Source organism: Lepidothrix coronata, unplaced genomic scaffold (assembly GCF_001604755.1).
Source record: "Lepidothrix coronata isolate B3197 unplaced genomic scaffold, Lepidothrix_coronata-1.0 Scaffold10, whole genome shotgun sequence".
NCBI classification, from domain to species: Eukaryota; Metazoa; Chordata; class Aves; order Passeriformes; family Pipridae; genus Lepidothrix; species Lepidothrix coronata.
The window spans coordinates 10223943-10242625 of record NW_016690190.1 but is presented as its reverse complement, the minus strand read 5'-3'; the positions used below and the strand labels follow the sequence as shown (position 1 = coordinate 10242625).

The 18683-nt window shown below is 40.3% G+C and overlaps 1 protein-coding gene across 5 annotated transcripts in view; it reads right to left on the bottom strand.

The window, feature by feature from the left end:
• Positions 1-18683, bottom strand: part of RECQL (RecQ like helicase) — a 20357-nt gene extending 1674 nt beyond the window's left edge. Inside the window, exons 1-16 of one of the 5 annotated variants that reach the window (XR_001873116.1) lie at positions 18408-18683; positions 17845-17900; positions 16136-16207; positions 14418-14615; positions 12325-12504; positions 11302-11408; positions 10005-10203; positions 8492-8658; positions 7882-7963; positions 6702-6850; positions 6496-6613; positions 5731-5869; positions 4971-5062; positions 2686-2905; positions 1509-1638; positions 1056-1299 (exon numbers count right to left, since the gene is read on the bottom strand). Coding sequence is in view for 1 of the 5 variants with exons in the window: in XM_017804849.1 (XP_017660338.1) it covers positions 1111-1299; positions 1509-1638; positions 2686-2905; positions 4971-5062; positions 5731-5869; positions 6496-6613; positions 6702-6850; positions 7882-7963; positions 8492-8658; positions 10005-10203; positions 11302-11408; positions 12325-12504; positions 14418-14615; positions 16136-16151 (1986 nt within the window). In the remaining 4 variants the exon portion in view is untranslated. Of the gene's footprint in view, positions 1-951; positions 1300-1508; positions 1639-2685; positions 2906-4970; positions 5063-5730; positions 5870-6495; positions 6614-6701; positions 6851-7881; positions 7964-8491; positions 8659-10004; positions 10204-11301; positions 11409-12324; positions 12505-14417; positions 14616-16135; positions 16208-17844; positions 17901-18407 lie in introns of those variants that run through there. The other 4 variants (XR_001873115.1, XR_001873118.1, XR_001873117.1 and 1 more) reach the window with 4 other exon arrangements.

The window sequence follows — 18683 nt, the reverse complement described above, 5'->3', positions numbered from 1 at the left end:
AGTTCTGTTTAATATCTTTACTGAGGATTTAGATGAGGGGATTGAGTCCACCATCAGCAAATTTGCAGATGACACTAAGCTGGGGGGGAGTGTCGATCAGCTGGAAGGCAGGAGGGCTCTGCAGAGGGACCTGGATAGGTTGGAGAGTTGGGCTGATTCCAACGGGATGAGGTTCAACAAGGCCAAGTGCTGGGTCCTCCACTTTGGTCACAACAACCCCCTGCAGTGCTACAGGCTGGGGACAGAGTGGCTGGAGAGCAGCCAGTCAGGAAGGGACCTGAGAGTTTGGATTGACAGGAGGCTGAACATGAGCCAGCAGTGTGCCCAGGTGGCCAAGAAGGCCAATGGCATCCTGGCCTGGATCAGGAACAGTGTGGCCAGCATGTCCAGAGAAGTGATTCTTCCCCTGTACTCAGCACTGGTGAGGCCACACCTGGAGTTCTGTGTCCAGTTCTGGGCCCCTCAGTTCAGGAAGGACATGGAGGGGGTGGAGCAGGTCCAGAGAAGACCAACAAGGCTGGTGAAGGGACTCAAACACAAGTCCTATGAGGAGAGGCTGAGGGAACTGGGGTTGTTCAGCCTGGAGAAGAGGAGGCTCAGGGGAGACCTCATCACTCTCTACAACTCCCTGAAAGGAGGTCATAGCCAGGTGGGGTTGGTCTCTTCTCCCAGGCAACTATCAGCAAGACAAGAGGGCATGGCCTTAAGCTGCACCAGGGGAGGTTTAGGTTGGATATCAGGAAGAAATTCTTTACAGAGAGGGTAATCAGGCATTGGAATGGGCTGCCCAGGGAAGTGGTGGATTCCCCATCCCTGGAGGTTTTTCAGATGAGACTGAATGTGGCACTTACTAGACCATGGCACTAACCACGGTGGTGGTGGATCAAGGGTTGGACTTGATGATCACAGAGGTCCCTTCCAACCCAGCTGATTCTATGATTCTATGAAACATTTTTCCCTTCAGTGCTGGACTTTTTTTAGATAACTTGTTTCCCTGTTTGGTTTTTATTTTAAAAAAATGCAAAAGAAATTACTAAAGCACAAACTGAACTTACTGCATTGTCCATGGAGAAGTAAACGTGATTAGATCCTAAATGTAGTCTGTGAAACTCAGTCAATAACCACTGGTTGGTCAACTCCACCTGCCTCAAGCTTTGGCTTCTTTGCTTTTAAGTTAGACCCACAGCCAGGCCGCTTATGCTCCTGTAACTTCTTCCCCACTGAATCCTGGACAGCCTTTGAAACAGTCTGAGCATTTTCGCTGCTTCCTTTCGAATTTGAAGGTTGAGATGGTTTGACCTGTAAGTTATAAACAATTCTGTTAGAATTCTAACATTGTTTTCCTTCTTTTTCCACGTTCCTGCACAACAAGAGAAAATACTTATGAGGCCTGTTTTAAATCCTGTTGATTGCATTGCTACAAAAATACTTTGAGCAGATACCAAACTATTAAAATAAGCTATAATGGAGCTGATATCTACATAACAAATCAGTAGAGATATAAATACCTTGTGAACACTCTTCCTGTTTGTTATCCCCTCTATAGTGATGACATGGGCCTCGTTTCTCAGCAGATGGGCTTTGGGTCCCACCTTCAGGTAGGATATTGTAGCGAATGCCGTGAAGCTGAAGTCTTCCCTGCATGAATTAAATCAGTGTTACAAGGGAAGGTTGGAGACAAAGACAGGCTTGACCATGCAGGGGAAAAAATCACAGCATCATTAAAAGGTTGGAAAAGACCTCTAAGATCATCAAGTCCAACCATCAGCCCAGCACCACCACTAAACCACGTCCTCAAGTGCCACATCCACACATACTGTGAATGCTTCCAGCGATGGTGACTCCACCGCTTCCCTGGGCATCCTGTTCAATCTTGACAACCCTTTCCATGACAAAAGGGACACATGAACCCTTCTGTTGAATGTTCCAAGTACCAGCTTGGTTCTGCTTTATTTATTCAAGTGGACAGTCAGTTAACTTCGAGCCAGTCTGGTCAATATTTAACATAATTCAGTTTGTGGACCTTTACACACACACTCAGACACCTCTTGGAAGACATGGAGGAAAATGAGGAAAAAAAGATGTAGTAAGTCATCTTCTCACTCTCTTAATAGTATAAAAAAAGTCAGCTGTACAAACAGATGCAAAGAAGAATTAAGACAAAAATAAAAGGATTAAATATTTGATTTGTACATATTCTGGAACTTGTAGAGCAGACAAAACACTGACAGCCAACTTACAAAAGCAGGACTGTTATTTTCACTATGCTTTCTTAACATTTCTGGGTACCACTTTCCACATTTGCCAGCCTATCCTGACTTAGACTTTATGTGGGCCACCCCTTTTGCTTTCCTTATCCATGGAAGGTGAATGAGATCTATATAAACAGCAGACCTGTCCAAAATGAAGCCTGCTGCAGATTTAAAGGTTTAACCCGAATACAGAAGACCACAGCTTTTTAAAATTGCCCAAGATGCAGCACTGCAAATGTTCCTCCAGTTTTTGAAGTGGAAATATAGTAATATGTGTGAAATTTTAAAAATACATTAAATGCACCTGAAACAAAGGCTAAAAGTAAGACTGTGGAATGTATCTGTTAATGCTATACAGAAGTAACGAAAGAATAAAGAAATATGACTACTAGATGTTTAAAAAATTCAAAACAAACAAAACTAGTCATCTTACTTCAGATACTGCTGCAGCAGTAGATGGGCAATAATTCTCTCCAGTTCCTCTCGAGGGTGCTTTGGTGGAGTAACTTCAGCCACCCTGAACTTGGACACACCTTTCCCAGACCACGCATCAATTAGTTTCAGTGGGGTGAGTTTCTCACTCATGCTTTCAGCTTGCTCAAGTATCTTGATTAGATCCCTGCAGTATCCTGTTACATCCATCTTCTCACATGCTGCAGATAAAAGTGAAAGAATATTTAAATAGCAAGTTATTTATGGTTATTTAGATAGTATCCATATATACATGTATATACTTTTATATATTTAGAGATAGATAAATGCATATCTGCTGCATAATAGCAATGTTCTGGTTTGGGTTTTTTTTTTGTTTTAAAACTGTAACTTAACAAATAAAGCTGTAACTTTCCCCTCTGACCATTAGGATATATTTGTACTCACATCTGTCTTTCTACTTCATTATTGAAACTCCAATCTGGCAAACGTTTCTACTTGTATTTAATGTTACAAACCACACAGATTATTTCAAAGAAGCATTTAGGAAGCACGGAATTTGCAAGGTGGCTACTATGTTACAGCTGGATCCCTTTTCCTCACCCACAGTGTTTATTATGATAAGATCAGAGAGCACAGAGGGAGTGAAGAATATAAGTGACACATTTATTCTCTCAAGACACTTATGGACAAAATGAGACAGAAAAAAAGGTCTTAATTACATTATAAAAATAAGCTTCACCAATAATTATTCTAAGCATAATGATCACCCTTCTTGTGCATGATCAGATTATGGCACAGAATTACCCCAACTGCCTCCTCCAATACTAAGAATTAAGTAGTGAAAAACGAGTACTGCTGCAAGGTTTCCTCAGACCTTGCTCGTGTATCAAAAGGCCCTGGGGGTGAACCAGCAGTAAACAGGATATATCTCAGCTATATTTCACCACATGGCTCCTGTAAGCCTTGGGTACAAGCCAGTTCCTTACTCTTCCCAACCTCTGATCCCAGTATAAAATTTCAAAGAAACCCCCTTTCTAACTAGAAGATAACAAGACATTGTCACTTGCATGATTTTGCAAAACAGTTTTATTATATAATTAACTGTATAAAGAAAAAAAAAGTTAAATTTTTGTCTACTTTACATCCCAAAACATGTAGATGGAAATTAAGTCTAGTTATGAGAATAGCTTTGAATACAGAGTTGTTCCTAAGTTTTTTCAAGTGTTGATCACTATATTATCCAAATCCTTTTTGCAACAGGTATGTGATATGTGCAAAATACCATCTCCTCATATTACAAATATACATCTGGTCCTTAAAGAATTATAAGGTGGTTTTGTGTGTCCAGTTAGAGATGCCCAAGACCAATTTTCTCTCAGCACTGCTTTCAGTTTCTAGCTTCTTCGGGGCTTTCCTATGTCTAAACCACAGTGCTCACTTTATAAATGCAGCAACAGATGTTTTGTGCATCTTTTGTGACTTTCAGCTTTCTGACAAGTACCAAAAATGACAATTAAAGCAAGAATGAGCTCCCCAACAACCTCAGGATGTTTGTGGCCAAAACAGCAAAAGAACTGATATCCCAGAACCACGTTCTACTGAAACCATCCTCTTATCATGCAGCTGGTCTTGCTTCAGCTTATCTTCCAACCTCCCTCTGTGCCTTCACTCTTATGATCCCAGCTTTTTTCCAAAGGAAGAGCACAGGCTGGACACACATTGTGCTGTTAGGGCTAACACAGAGCAAAGCCCTGAGTTAGTGTGCTCAGCTGTTCTGCACACCTGTCATGCACAGTCCTGACACAGGTACAATTCATGAGCACGTGGCACTGAAATCCTCAGGGATTTTACCAGGGAAGTAGTGAGAGGATGTGCAAACTGTACCTTCTCAGAGCCTAAATATGAACAGTTTGGCATGCAGAAAGCAAGGGGCTCCTCCTCAAATAAACCTTTTACACCCAAACCCTAAAACAAAACCTGACTCCTACCAGAATCTTTTTTAAACAAGTAAGCCAACGTTCCCTTTGCCCCAGCTTACCTTTTGGGAACAGGGGAACAGCTGAGACTGAAGGATACCAAAGTGTTTGGCAGAAAACCAAACCAGGAAGTATCCTGCTAAACACCCTGAACTTGGCAACACCAAAAGCTGAAATGCATAATGAAATTTGTGCCTCGAAAACAGGGGGTATTACAAGCACAGTTCACAAAATTTGCTTATAGTTTTTCTAAACTAGATATATTTCCTTAAGCCATCTTTTCCCACGTTCTCTGTCCTTCACTCACCGTTCTCTCTGCAGCAGTTATCACACATTCTGTTGCAGTTTGCAGAATCCCACACCTCATCAAAGTGATGGGCTATGAGCACCCGGCGACACCTGGGAGAGCAGAGAGGGACTATGGAACCCAAGGGTTATAAACCATGAAAATGGAAACAAGAGGGGCCCTTGGGACAGCTCATATCTCAAGACCAGCATGAAGAATTATCTCAGGAAAAAATCAGAAAACAAATATTGCAACACAGTATCCCCTGTCAGTTATGCCAACAGGAATAATGAGCTAACACTGATGTAGGAACAGTTTGGTCAAAGCAGAAAAGTATAATCTGCAATTTCAACAGAATGAAAAATCCTAAGAATATGAACTCATTCTTAGACCGAGGCTAACAAAGTCCACAACATGGATACAAGTGTTTTCTATAAAGTATTCTCAATAGTTCAGTGCAGTAGATAAAGCATTAAGCACATGTGGATTTCTATATGGCCATTAAACACTTGTACATTAGAGTAAAAACCAAAGCATTCCAATTTTTCCTCTGGATGGGATTTGAAATCCAAACAGTGTTGGCTGACAGGTATTTCACTTCTTCCAAAATTTTATCCTGAAGCTGGCAAGTTTGTTCTTGTGAGTGGTTTTGTTTGGTGATGGGTTGGGCTTTGGTTTTGTTTTGGGTTGTTTTGCTTTTTTTTTTTCAAATGCCCTCTAAAGAACCCAACAAAAATAGACTATTTAAAGACTAAACAACCAAGCCACCAGAGTAACTTACTTGTTCATATTTTGGCAGTAAGATACCATATCATAGAGCTTCTCTTGCCCAACATTTTCCATCACTACCATTGAGCTGATCCTGAATATATCTCCAAAACCATAATACAAAATGCAGTCAGCTTTTTGGTCATCTCTACCTGCAATGCATAAAAATGAACACAAAATTAAAATCTCAACCAGTTGCCCCTCAAGGTCCCTGAAAAGCTTTTTTCCATGTAGATTCAACTCTGCTTTTGAAAAAGTAATGATGCATAAGATCAAAAAACCAGAACACCACTAAACATTTTTTTAGCCATAACAGCTATTTATTCTGCTATACAGTGATCACTCCTTAAAGTTCCCTGCTCCACACTTTCCATCCTACTTGTATTCTTGTGGTCACTGAAATTCATATGATGATTAGACATCATCTAGAGACAACTGGAGCAAATCACACAGCCCAGTTTCTAGACATAGGAAAATAACTAAAAAAATCATACATCCATTCTGGTAAGCCACCGATTGTCATAAAAATCAAGTAATTAAAAAGTGCTGAGTGAAGGGCTGGGTACCCACTTACTCCTTGTTATACTGCAACAGAGGCCTGAGATCATGAATGCAGTTTATATTTGCTTTAAAGCCTCTTGACAGAGGCAGAGTGTCATTATACACTTTGAAACCTGTCTCAGAGACAAGAGACTTTGCACAAATGGCTGAAAAATTGAAGTACAATTTTACTGGTGTAATGGATGTAAATGGTGGCCTTGCAAAAGCCATTTCCCACCTGCACGTCCACTCTCTTGGTAGTAGTTCTCCATGGATTTGCTCATAGAATGATGAATTACAAACCTCACATCAGGTTTATCAATTCCCATGCCAAAAGCAACAGTTGCCACTACAACCTGAAAAAAAGAGATTAGGAAACCATCAGGGTACCAAAACACAATTTGTTTGAATGAGACATAAGTCCAAGAAAAGTATCTACTTAACCTGGATTTGATTTGCTGCCCATCCTTTATGAACTTTGGTTTTATATTTAGCATCCATGTTTGCATGGTAAGTCCCTGCCTTGATTCCCAGTTTCTGCAAACTCACAGTAACTTGCTCGGAATCCTTCTGAGAAAAACAGTAAACAATTCCTGCACAAAAGTGAAAGATCCATCATTGTAATGCCTTGAAAAAGCCAAACAATCTCCAACACTCAAAAACAATTGTGAAAGTTTTATTAACTTAAAAATAATGCATAAAAAGAATTATACAGTCTTTGTGTCTATTCAGTCTGCAGTATTTGTATCCATGAAGGAAACCTCAATTATCAGCTTGGACTTGTAGGCTAAAGAAGAAATATGATTGTCAATCCACACAATCATAGGAGTGTTCTATTAATGTTAATGGAGGACAATGCTTATGAAAGCTTATGTAAAGAGGTGCTGTTCCTTATGACATCTATGGCATCTCACCTGAGGTTTCAGATAAATCTGCTTTTTGTCATTAGTCAGTCTGGGCTAAGTCAGGGATTACACACAAGGCCATGATCATCTTGTGATCATCTTGGCACAGCTCCTTAGAAGCTGCTCGTCACATCCACAGAGCTCACAGCAGAGACAGGGATAAACTGCTGCTCCAGAAAACCAGGTTCTGTTGCCTTTGCAAAATGTCCCTCCTCTTAATTTGCAATACATAATTCACTGATTACACCAAGTCCAACTTACACAGTTCTGCTTTCAACATGAATCAACCTATAACACCCATTGGGGGCACTAAATAATAGATGAATCATATAATCAAATATGAAAAAGAAGCATCAAAGATACTAAGTCTCCTGACACAGATATTCAATGACACATGTAGAAATGTTTTTATGATCTTAAAAATTCCTGTTATTCCTATCTATGTGAACATTGTTCTATATACATCAACATTCTATTTCAATACTTCAAAAGATACAAGTAGGCAGTAAAGAGATTTAAACACTAATAAATGAGGAGAGAAACTGTTCAAGGTATGGATCTTATGAAATTTCATTTTTTTCTAATGCTGGATCCTTAATGTAAATGTGAAGGTAGAATTTATTTCTTTACACATTTCAGGATCAGTTGAAAACATCCCAACATCTGTAACATTCAAGATTATGAAAAATAATATGTGCACTTTTTTTGACATTTTTTACCTGACAGTCCTTTGTATCTTCCATTAATGGTTTTAACTATGTCCTCAATGAAATCGTCATTATTTGAAGGTTTATGCCGAACCTCAGAAGTAAAATACACATATGTCAGAGTTCAAGTGAGCACACAGTGTGTCAAACAATCCTGTTATTCTATTTCTTACAGTATGACAAACAAAACTATTCTGCCATTTAACAAAAATTCTTTTTGTGTACAGTCAGACTACAACTCAAAAGTCCATAGAAAAACAAACCCATAAGTTTTCCTCATCATCTAGAAAAATAAAAGAACCCGTGGCCAAATTGAAAATGCAGCATGACACAATAATTTTTGCCATCAGAGGACATATTTTCCAGCAGGTTGCAGCAGTTTGAGCCTGCTGCCTGCCTCTCTCCTGTACACTCTGCTGTCTGCTAAGCCTTGCTCACACAGACAGAGCAGCCCAAGCCCCTCGGCAGAGGGGTTCAGCAACATGAAGCAATCAAATAACACCATCAATCACTAAAAAGCTGTTGATTATTAAAATCTAGTCTAAAAAAATCTACTCTAAAACTCATCAGCTGTACCTTACAGGAGGCAACACGACAGCAATGCAGCTGAACAAAGACCTACCTCATAGTACAGGTTGGGCCGGTTGAACGAGGCAGTAAAGGTAATGCACTTCTGAACCTGCAAAATTTTCTGAGCATCCTTTAAAACATGATTTGTAGCTGTTGCTGTCAATCCAATCAAGGGAGTATTGGGAAACTGTCTTTTCAAGATACCAAGAGACTTGTAGTCTAAGCAAGAAAAAAGAAAAACAAATGTGGAAATAGATTTCTCTCCACAAATCCAAACTTTAAAAAATATATTTATGTAGATAGTATCCAGTGGGATAATACTGCAGTTACCAAAGTAGATGTCTTCTAATTCAATTTTACAGAATCACAGAATGGTTTAGGTTGGAAGGAACATGAAAAAGTATCTAGTTCCAACCCCCCTGCCATGGGCAAGGCACCTTCCACTAGACCAGGTTGCTCAGAGCCCCATCCAACCTGGACTTAAACACTTCCAGGGATGGGGCATCCACAGCTTCTCTGGGCAACCTGTTCCAGTGCCTCATCACCCTCACAGTAAAGAATTTTCTCCTAATATCTAATCTAAACCTACTTTCTGTCAGTTTGAAGCTATTTCTCCTTGTTCTGTCACTACATTTTCTTGTAAATAGTCTCTCTCCATCTATCTTGTAGGCTCCCTTCAGGTACTGGAAGGCTGCAATTATCAGACAAGTTAGGAAAAGTGAGTGGCATCACATTAACCAGTATTTGGGTTATTTTGCCAATCTGTTTTTACAAACAGCTTTTGAGTAAACACAGCTTTGCTAATAAATAAGCAATGTGGAATTTGGATACACAGACCAGACTGTAATAAGGAAAGAATTTAAAGGCTCAATACTGACAATCACTTGCTGCCTTAAAACAGAAACGCAGCCAGAGGTGCATATCCAAATGCCACATTGCCTGTTTAACTGTCATGGCTCTTGGCTCTGACAACACTGTTCAGAAAAACTGCAAAGGTTGATTTTACAGGTCATATTGCTTCAAATCAGGTTTTCTTTCAAAGGCAAAGAAACAGTAACCAGTAACAATATTCTACAACTGCCAAGACAGGGAAGAGACTGAAGCACACTTTCTTCCCCTGCAAGTCAAGGGCATTTGTTTCCAATTGCTTTAGAGGTGGTTAAAATATATCTCATGAATTTACAAAGTGCTCTACCTCTGTCACCCAAAGTGCCAGGGAACAGTGCACAGAATGATACTTTTTCATGTAGCAGTAGATTAAAGATAACTGTACTGTCCATATTAGAGACAGCAGCCAAAAACGTTGATTTTATGAAGCTCCAATTAAAGTGAAATGAATAAGGAGTTTTTCAGAACACTGACAGAAAAATCTAAGTTGAAATCATCCCTATTTGCACGCACTTAGCTCCTGGGCAAGGATACAGTCATTTGTGAATTAAATTCCTTGAGCCAACAGAGGTCCTAGTGATACACTAAGAATTTACTCAACACATGAAGAAAGCAGCTTTATTTCAGGCCCAATTATGCCTGAATAACCCTGCAGACTGGGTTTCTGAGGAGCATACCAGGCCTGAAGTCATGGCCCCACTGACTACAGCAATGGACCTCATCCACAGCAACACGAGCCAGACACCCGGCCTGGTAAGCCTTCTCCAGCTTGGACATGAACATCTTGCTCTTTGCAATCTTCTCTGGGGTCACATAAATGAGCTTCAGTTGTGAATTCCTGTTTAGCATTTCGCTGTGGACCCACTTCACGTGTTCCTGTTCAAAACAAAAGGAGACAGCAGCGGGTAACAAACTGGGACAGCACGCTCAAGTTGCTTAGTGCTAAGGCTCTTATGAGGTGATTAGCAATTCAGAAGGGGTAATTAACAGAGACTGACAAACTGTTACACGGTGTTTACCACTACTGTAAGCCTCTGGAGAAGATTGTTATATATAAAATGTTCATTTTAATACTTGGAAAAATCTCTGGTGGAACTTTGAAAAGGCAGAGTATTGAATATTTGTCTTTGCTTCATCATGTGGTATCAGTATTTTCCCAGTAAACTGTAACAGTTGGCAGTTGGGATAATTCTCTGCCATAATCTGATCATACAGTAGAAGCATGATCATCACAGAATCATAGAGTGGCCTGGGTTGGAAGGGACCTGAAAGATCACCTGGTTCCAACCCCCCTGCCATGATAATGTACCAAATATGCCAGTGGTACTACAAGTGTAAAATAATTTCTTGCACACAACCGTGGTCTTTATTACTGAATTTTCAAAGTGCTTTGCCTCAAAGTAGGCTTCAAGTTTGCACACTGCATCAAGCCACTGACTTATCAAATCCAGTGTCACGTGCAAAGTTAATGATCCCAGCCTCCTGCTAGTCAGGAAAATATATTTTACTTTAAAAAGCAATTGACTAATAACAGACTAAGTTGGGAAATAAGTTGCTTTTTGGCCTCTGGATCGAACATCTTTCCATCCTAAAGAGAGATAAATAGTAATGTCAAAGCCTGCAGGGCTCATCATGTTACTAGTGGACAAAAATCACCTAGTCCAAGCCTAGAAACCAAGTAAAAATTTACAACACACACCAGCCAAAGGTACTTCACATCCTCTAAACAGCCCCAAGAAACCTATTTATTCCATGGAAGCTGTTGGTTTCCATGTTTGTTGATGTCATTAAAACAAGAACAAAAGATACTCACTCACATTACCCATATCACAGCACCTTGCTGGCAAGATACTGTTGACAGAACAACATTAGCTGGTAAATCTGTGTCATCCATTCAATACTGACAAGCAACACTGAGGTGAGACACCAGCACATACAGCACAAAAACCACGAAGACTTGGCAGTTAAACATACCTTGCTGCTCGAGGCATTTAATGAAGCTGCAGAAATACCAAGCTGTTCCAAAACCATGAGCTGATCTTCCATAAGAGATATCAAAGGACATATCACGAGTGTGAAACCTGTAACAATCAATCATTGTGCCAACTGAACTCTTCACATGTCACAAATATCTCCTCTAATACTTTTTACTAATGCATCAGCCCTGCTCTCGAGAAACTGCCAAATGTAAGCTTAAGCTTCATACACAGCAGCAGATTCCCTTCCAAAATAGCTGACAAGTGAGTGCCAGATCACACTGGGATAATTCTTATTAAATGTCCATCACATGCACCTCCTCTTAGGATCTAGACCACAAGCAACTGAGCTGCAACAAACAGAGTATAAAAATCAATATACAAACCAAAGCAAGTTGGATATCTGAGTCATGAGGGAAATCTACCACAGAACTAAGCAGTGGTAGGTAATGGTAAATTTGGTCTTTGTAAATAAATAAAGTTCCATGCAATTGGATGGGTTATGTAAAAAAAAAAAAAAACCAACCAAAATCAAACCAATCAAACAAAACCACCAAAAAAAGCTTAAAAACCAGAACTGGATACTTATTTTTAAAAATTATTATCCCAAATAATCTGAAGCTCAAGCTTCAGAGTGGAAGAGACAAATGATAGATATCCATACTTCAATACTTTACAGTCTGTGTATTGAATTAAAAAGGAAAGAAAGAAAAAATAGTGACAAACTTTTTAAAAGTTCTTTCAGTGTTTAATAATAAAATGCATTGAGTAGAATCTTGATGAAATATGTGCCTTGGAGATATGATTTAGATTTAAATAATTTAAAGCAGCTATTGCTCCTTCAGAGAAAATAAAGAGAGTAAAGCAAATATTTCTAGCAAATCTATCTCATGCAGTTGCTCTTTTTTCCCCCCCATACTGTGATATCAGACACCAGCATAGTGGTCATTTTCCACATACCTATAAAAGAGAGAAAATAAATGCACTTCTTTATGTATGTCCTTTTTTTTTCCTTACATACCATCAGAACAGACAGCTGGTAACTGGTAGCAAAGGCTCTTGCCACCACCTGTAGGCATGACAAGAAATATATCCTTTCCTGCCATTGCAGCATTTACTGTTTCAAGTTGCAGTGACCTAAACTTCTGGAGTTTAAATTTGCCCTGCAGTGCAGTTTTTATCTTCTCATACCATGGAAAATCTGTTAAAGGGAAAAAAAACAAACCACAACAACAAACATGTTTCATAAGCAAGTTGAAATATAAGAAGGAAGGGTAATTTACATATTCAATAACTAAATCAGGAAGCAACACAATTTTAAGTTCTGGGAAAGTGTTTAAAGATTCAGTAATGGCACAGAAAAAGCCATACACAGCCTGAGTCCATTTAAACCAGTTTCTAGGGTGGACTTTTGGAAACTCTATAAAATGTAAACACAGTCCACCCCCAGATCAAAGCTCTCATTGCACATAAATGTGAACTAATGCAAAAAAACTCACAAGCAGATGAAGAACTTCAAAGCCCTAATGACCATGTTAACTCATTAGTCCAAAATTAACTGGAAATGAGAAGCCCACCCTGGAAATAAATCAAACCAGACCCTGAGCCCTGCAACAGTTGTCCAAACCCTTCCCTCATACAAATGCAGCAATTACAAATAGTATAATGAAGCAGGGATGCCTTTTTTTTTTTCCATATATTCCATCAATAATAAGCATTTACTAAAAAGGTGGGGGGAAAGTTTAATCTTCCCCAAAATAATCACTCCAATGTATTTTTTTCAATAAAGAGCTAAAGACTGCATTATTTAAAGAGATAATATTGTAAAAAACTTAAGTTTCAGATGCAATGGTATGAACTTTTTTCATGCCATTAAAATTAAAATGCAGAAAAGCTGTGGGAACCCCAGGTTACACCACATGCAATACAAGAATTAAACTCTGGGACATTACAAAGAAGTTTACAAAGAGCACAGCCAAGATCCCAGGCTCTCTATACCCAAGAAAAGCTTCCTACTGACTTCCATGAGCTTTATACTGGGACTAAATTTAGCCACTGCTCTTATTCAATGTGCACTCAGCATGGGATTGCAAAGATGTTGGTTTTCAAAGCACAAGAGGAAAGAATTAGGCACAGAGCTACCCAAAACAAATAATTTGTTCAATAGCATCAATTTGCAATTATAAAGTATCAGTATTCTTACATATGCATAGCAGTTCTCTCAAATATAGATAAATATGGATTAAACTACACAATAATTTCATTTTTTTAAAAAGCAAAAAAAGCAAATACATACAATAGATACAGACATTTCCAAATTGCAATTGAAGTAAAAAAGGAAGGGAAAAATAATTAAAATATCTGAGTCAAATTTGGCAAGGCATAATGTGGTCAAGACCCACCAACTATCCAAGATCTCTGAACTTGAAAAGACAGCACTTCCAAAAGGACAGCAGCCCTCAGACCACCATGGGGCACTTGCCTCTTGCACTAACTCCACCATACTAATGTATTCTACATTAATTTGGCAGTCAGCATCTATCTAATTTGCATTAATTTGGAACGATGGTGAAGCTGCATAACCCATGTCAAACACCACCAATGTCCTACCCACTCAAGCAGGAAAGAACTCAGAGTGCAAAACTGTTATTCTCAAATCTTGAGACGATCCAGAGCAATTATTTTTAGAGCACAAAGTGGGAATGTAAGTATTGCAATATCACAGGATCACAGAATATTCTGAATTGGAAGGGACCCACAAGAATCGAGTCCAACTCTTAGCCCTGCAATATAATTTAAGTACACGAGCATTGCAATAAAAATTTACTCTGGGATTCTTAGAGCAAATCAAATCAAGTTGTGACTTTGCAACAAGGAAAGAATAGAAGTAGTTGTGACAAGCCATTCTTGTAATAATTCTGCTCAGAACTCAGATTAGTATTTAGAAATGTCCAGTGAGTACAAACGTTACCCCATGTAGGATAGCAGGTCACCCAGCTGATGAAAATTAAATAGGACAATAAAATTATCCAAACAAAACTCTCTATGAATGCACTTTCCCCTACTGAATTAGTTTACCTCTCTGTTAAGATATTTGAATTTGACTCTGCAAACCTTTTTTGTTCCATGCCTCGGCTGAGGTTTCGGTGTCTTTACTTCCACCTGCCTCCACGTCTCCTGAGGACTGTTTTATCAGATTCTTCACTCTCATCTTCTTTTGAATGAGTTCCTGCTGTTTATCCACAAGCTCCTGTATCTGCATCTCCACTGCTTGCAGCTCATTCTCAATGGAAGCCAGCACCTCCTCTAGCACTGCAAGGAAAAGCAAGGTGAAGGCACAGCAGAGATTTCGGTAACGTGCTAATCCCAGTTTTAAATTGCATTTAATTTGTTGGTTGAGAACAATCCCAAACTAAACATAAACAAAAAGCATCTGGAGAGACAGACAGCCTGACAGGGGCACTGAGAAGATGATAACATCTAACAGTGTACATGCCATGTAAAAATACTTGTCAAGGCTTAAAAACTTATTTCTTCTGTTAGGAGGTCATACACACACAGGTGCACTGTAAGCTGTCATCTCTGATACACTGTATGAGAGATATGCAACACTATCATTGCCTGTGTTGACTAATAGAGAAAAAAAAAATAAAAATCCAGTTTCTCAAAAGCAGTGCCTCTCCAGAGAAACATCTGGAATTATTTTCTTTCCTGCAGCTGCATGTCAAGCAGTGGAAAGCACACTGCAGCCTGATACTAAAGCTGCAAGAGTTCCAATGAACACAAGGATGAGGCCAATCCCAAGGTGAGCACAACATGAGAACATTGTTAATAGAAAGCATTTACATGTGAGAAGCAGCATTAACCTCAGCAAGTTAAAGTCTTCTGGGTGTGGAAATAGGGACGTTTCAAAAAGCTACATTTCACACATCAAGATCTCCCTCCTATGCAGAACAAGAGGATCTACTGAACAACAAGGTTTGGATATGGAGAAAAAACACTTTTTTGAAGACAAGCAACCCTACACATCTGAAAAAAAGTGAGTAACTACTCCCTAAAATCTTGGGCTACATAAGTGAATTTGCCTCTTTACTTCCTATTATGCATCTGTATGAATTACAGATTGCATTCTAGAATCCAGTCCTCAGGGTTTAAAAGAATAGTTAACACACACCCCTGAATGCCAAGTGTGTATCACTATTTCAGAGTCAGGTTGGAAAACCATAAGAAGAAATCATTTCCTCCCCCGACAACCCCCAAAATAAGAGATTTTCATCCAACCATAGCAGATACGATAACGTGCTCGTGGAAGCAAACATGTATGATATGGAAAAAGATATCCTCCTTTCAAATGGCACAAAGTAGGGACATTTGTCTTCCTAAATGCCCACTGTTACCTCAGCAGGAGTTAAAAGTATCTTAAAATATGAAGCAGGTTTTCAGAATATTGAAAACCAAGCAACTTCCTTGACAAGCTTGATTGTCATCATAGTATGTTTTGGTTTGTAAAGTACCTTAAAGACCATCTCATTCCAAGCCCCCTGCCATGGGCAGGGACACCACCCACTAGACCAGGTTGTTCAGAGCTCCATCCAACCTGGCCTTGAACACTTCCAGGGATGGGGCATTTTGTTTTAGTTTTTATCTAGGAAATAAAAGTTAGCCAGTAAAAGAAATTTTTCCTTCAAATCTGAAGTATAATAGGATAGACCCCACAAACTCTTTTCTGCATACATTACATTCATACAAATAACAAGCAGTAACATCAGGAGACAGTGTCTGTCAGCTAAAAGAAAGCAAAATGAACATATTGAGTACTAAGTGTGGATTACCTGCAACAGCTGTCATCTTTGGAGATTAACAATGTTATCCTTGGGAGACCTTATTTAACCAAGCAGCTGCTACTAAGAAGAAAATAAAATCAATAAATTTAAAACTATATTTTGTAAGCAAACTTTCTAAACTTAGAACAAGTTTACTGCAAGAGATTCTTCATTAACATCGATGTTAATATAACAGTTTAAGTACTGGTTCATTTAATCTCCTTACATAAACAAGCCCCATTAGATGACAACTGCTTTTTCCTTTCTTCAAAAGGGACAAACTCACAACCAATTCCCAAGGGAACAGCTTGACAGCCTTCTAAATGAATCCAAGTGATAAGTATCCAAGCCACAAATTTTCTGAGAGTCATACACAGACCACTCACTCACATACCTTTGACCTATCTTTTTATTTGCCTCTTCAAATACTATTTTACAGAAAAGCCTGAACAAATTATAAAGAAGCAGCCACCATAACACCTAGAGAATCTGCTAGGAAGATGGAGAAAGGTAGTTTGATTCAGAGAAGGGGGATTAGTTTTTATTAGATCATCAGTGAAATTAACTTAGAATTCTATTTATTGGCTCATTTTTTGATCAACATTCTTTGTCATATCATATGGTAACAATATCAAACTTAAGAAATTTGATGTTCTCTCTGTTATTGAATTCTGAACTATTACATATATGGAAGCCAAGGGAAGGTGAAAGGGAACAAATTCAGCAGATCCTCACTGTCAGCTGATTCTACCATAACAAATATTTTGCTGTACTCCTTTAAACAGGGAGAAAATATAGATTAAAGATAACGTGTGAATAAAACACTGACTTTGCCAGAAGAGGTTATGATTAAAAGTAAGTTAAAAGTTCCCACTTCAGAATGAAGTTGACTATTGTATAACTCAGCAGTGTCCAGGTCACACACAAAATTTGAGCTACACAGTTCTGTCTTTATACCACCTGTCACTTGCACAAACATATATGGAAACATTAGTGTCCCCAAAGTACAGAGCAAGCAGGGACATCCAGAAAATCAGTAGGAGTGGCACAGACACACTGTAAAATGCATTACACTACTGCTATTGCCCAGTAAACATGAACCCCACAAATATCACTGGGCTGAGAGCCCAGGAAACATGAGCCATTTTCTTATCCAAGCAGTGGGAAGGGAATGAAAATTACCTATGGAAGTTTCCCTTTGTGCTGCTAAAGCTCCACAAGTCTTTAATTTAGCGCCTGTCTCTAAAAGCAGTAGCTCAGCATATCTTAGAATTCTGTACCACCACTGCCAACAAAGACCCCCAAGTGCCAACTGACTCACCCTGAAAACTTAATATGAGCTCATAAAACTTAAGTTAAACTCAGAGCTTACAAACCACAGTGGAGGAAAGGCAAGTGGGAGTATCTTGTCCATCTGGCAGATTTACCCCACTGTAAAAACAGTTCAGCTCCTGTGAATTTATCCCATTTCTAAAGAGCCCACGAGCAGGGAAGAGGCCTCTGAGCAGACACACAACGGCCTGAGGCAGACAGGTGAGTCACCAGCATCACCTCCCACTCTGCACCGACAGAAAACACCTTCCCAGTACTGGAAACCTTGTTACTCCTCCTTCATCCAGCCTCCATACCAAACCCCTCCTGCCCCAACCCTGAGAAGTGATGGTAACAGAAGGTTATCACGCCCAGAACCCTGAAATTACACAAGCAGGATGTGTCACCTTAGCGGGAGTTCAGCCGGGTACAAAATCCCCCATACGGAAATCTGGGAGGTCACCTTAAAAGAAAAACAACAAGAAACTATTAAGAGGAGGGCATAAAAGAGCCAAAGCGACAGCAGGGAGGTGTGGATATAGGGATACTGACAGAATCATGGAATCATGAAGGTTGGAAGAGACCTTTAAGACCATCCAGTCCAACCGTCCACCACCGTAACCCCTAAACCGCATCACCCAGCGCCAGATCCAGGGATGGCGACTCCACCACCTCCCCGGGCAACCCGTCCCAATGCCGGAATAAACACACGGGCCGTCTCAGCCTTTTCCATCCCGAACATCAGCTGCGGGCACGGGGCCGGCACGGCCGGGCGGGGGAGCACCTGCTAGGCGGGGTGGGAGAGAGGGAGGGAGGCAGGGAGGGAAGGAAGGCAGAGAAGAAAGGAAGGCAGGGACGGAGGGAGGGAGGCTGCCGGGGGAGGCAGGGAAGCACCTGCACGGCAGGTGCGGGGCAGGGGGGAGCGGGATGGATGGAGGGAGTGATGGACGGACAGAGGGAGGGAGGATACCAGGGACAAGCAGAGAAGCACTCGCTCATCGGGCGCAGGGCGGAGCAGGACGGATGGAGGGAAGGAGAGAGGGAAGGATGGAGGAAGGGACAGAGGCTGCCGGGGCCGTGCAGGCGGAGCAGGACTCTCCGCATCTCGCTGTCGCTTCCTCAGGCACGTCGGGTTTAGCCCTAGCCCGGGCTGACGCCGCCCAGCCCACGAGTTAGTGCCGGGACACGCTCCCTTATCCCAGTCCCTTATCCCGGTCCTCCACCCCGGTCCCACCTGAGCCGCCCC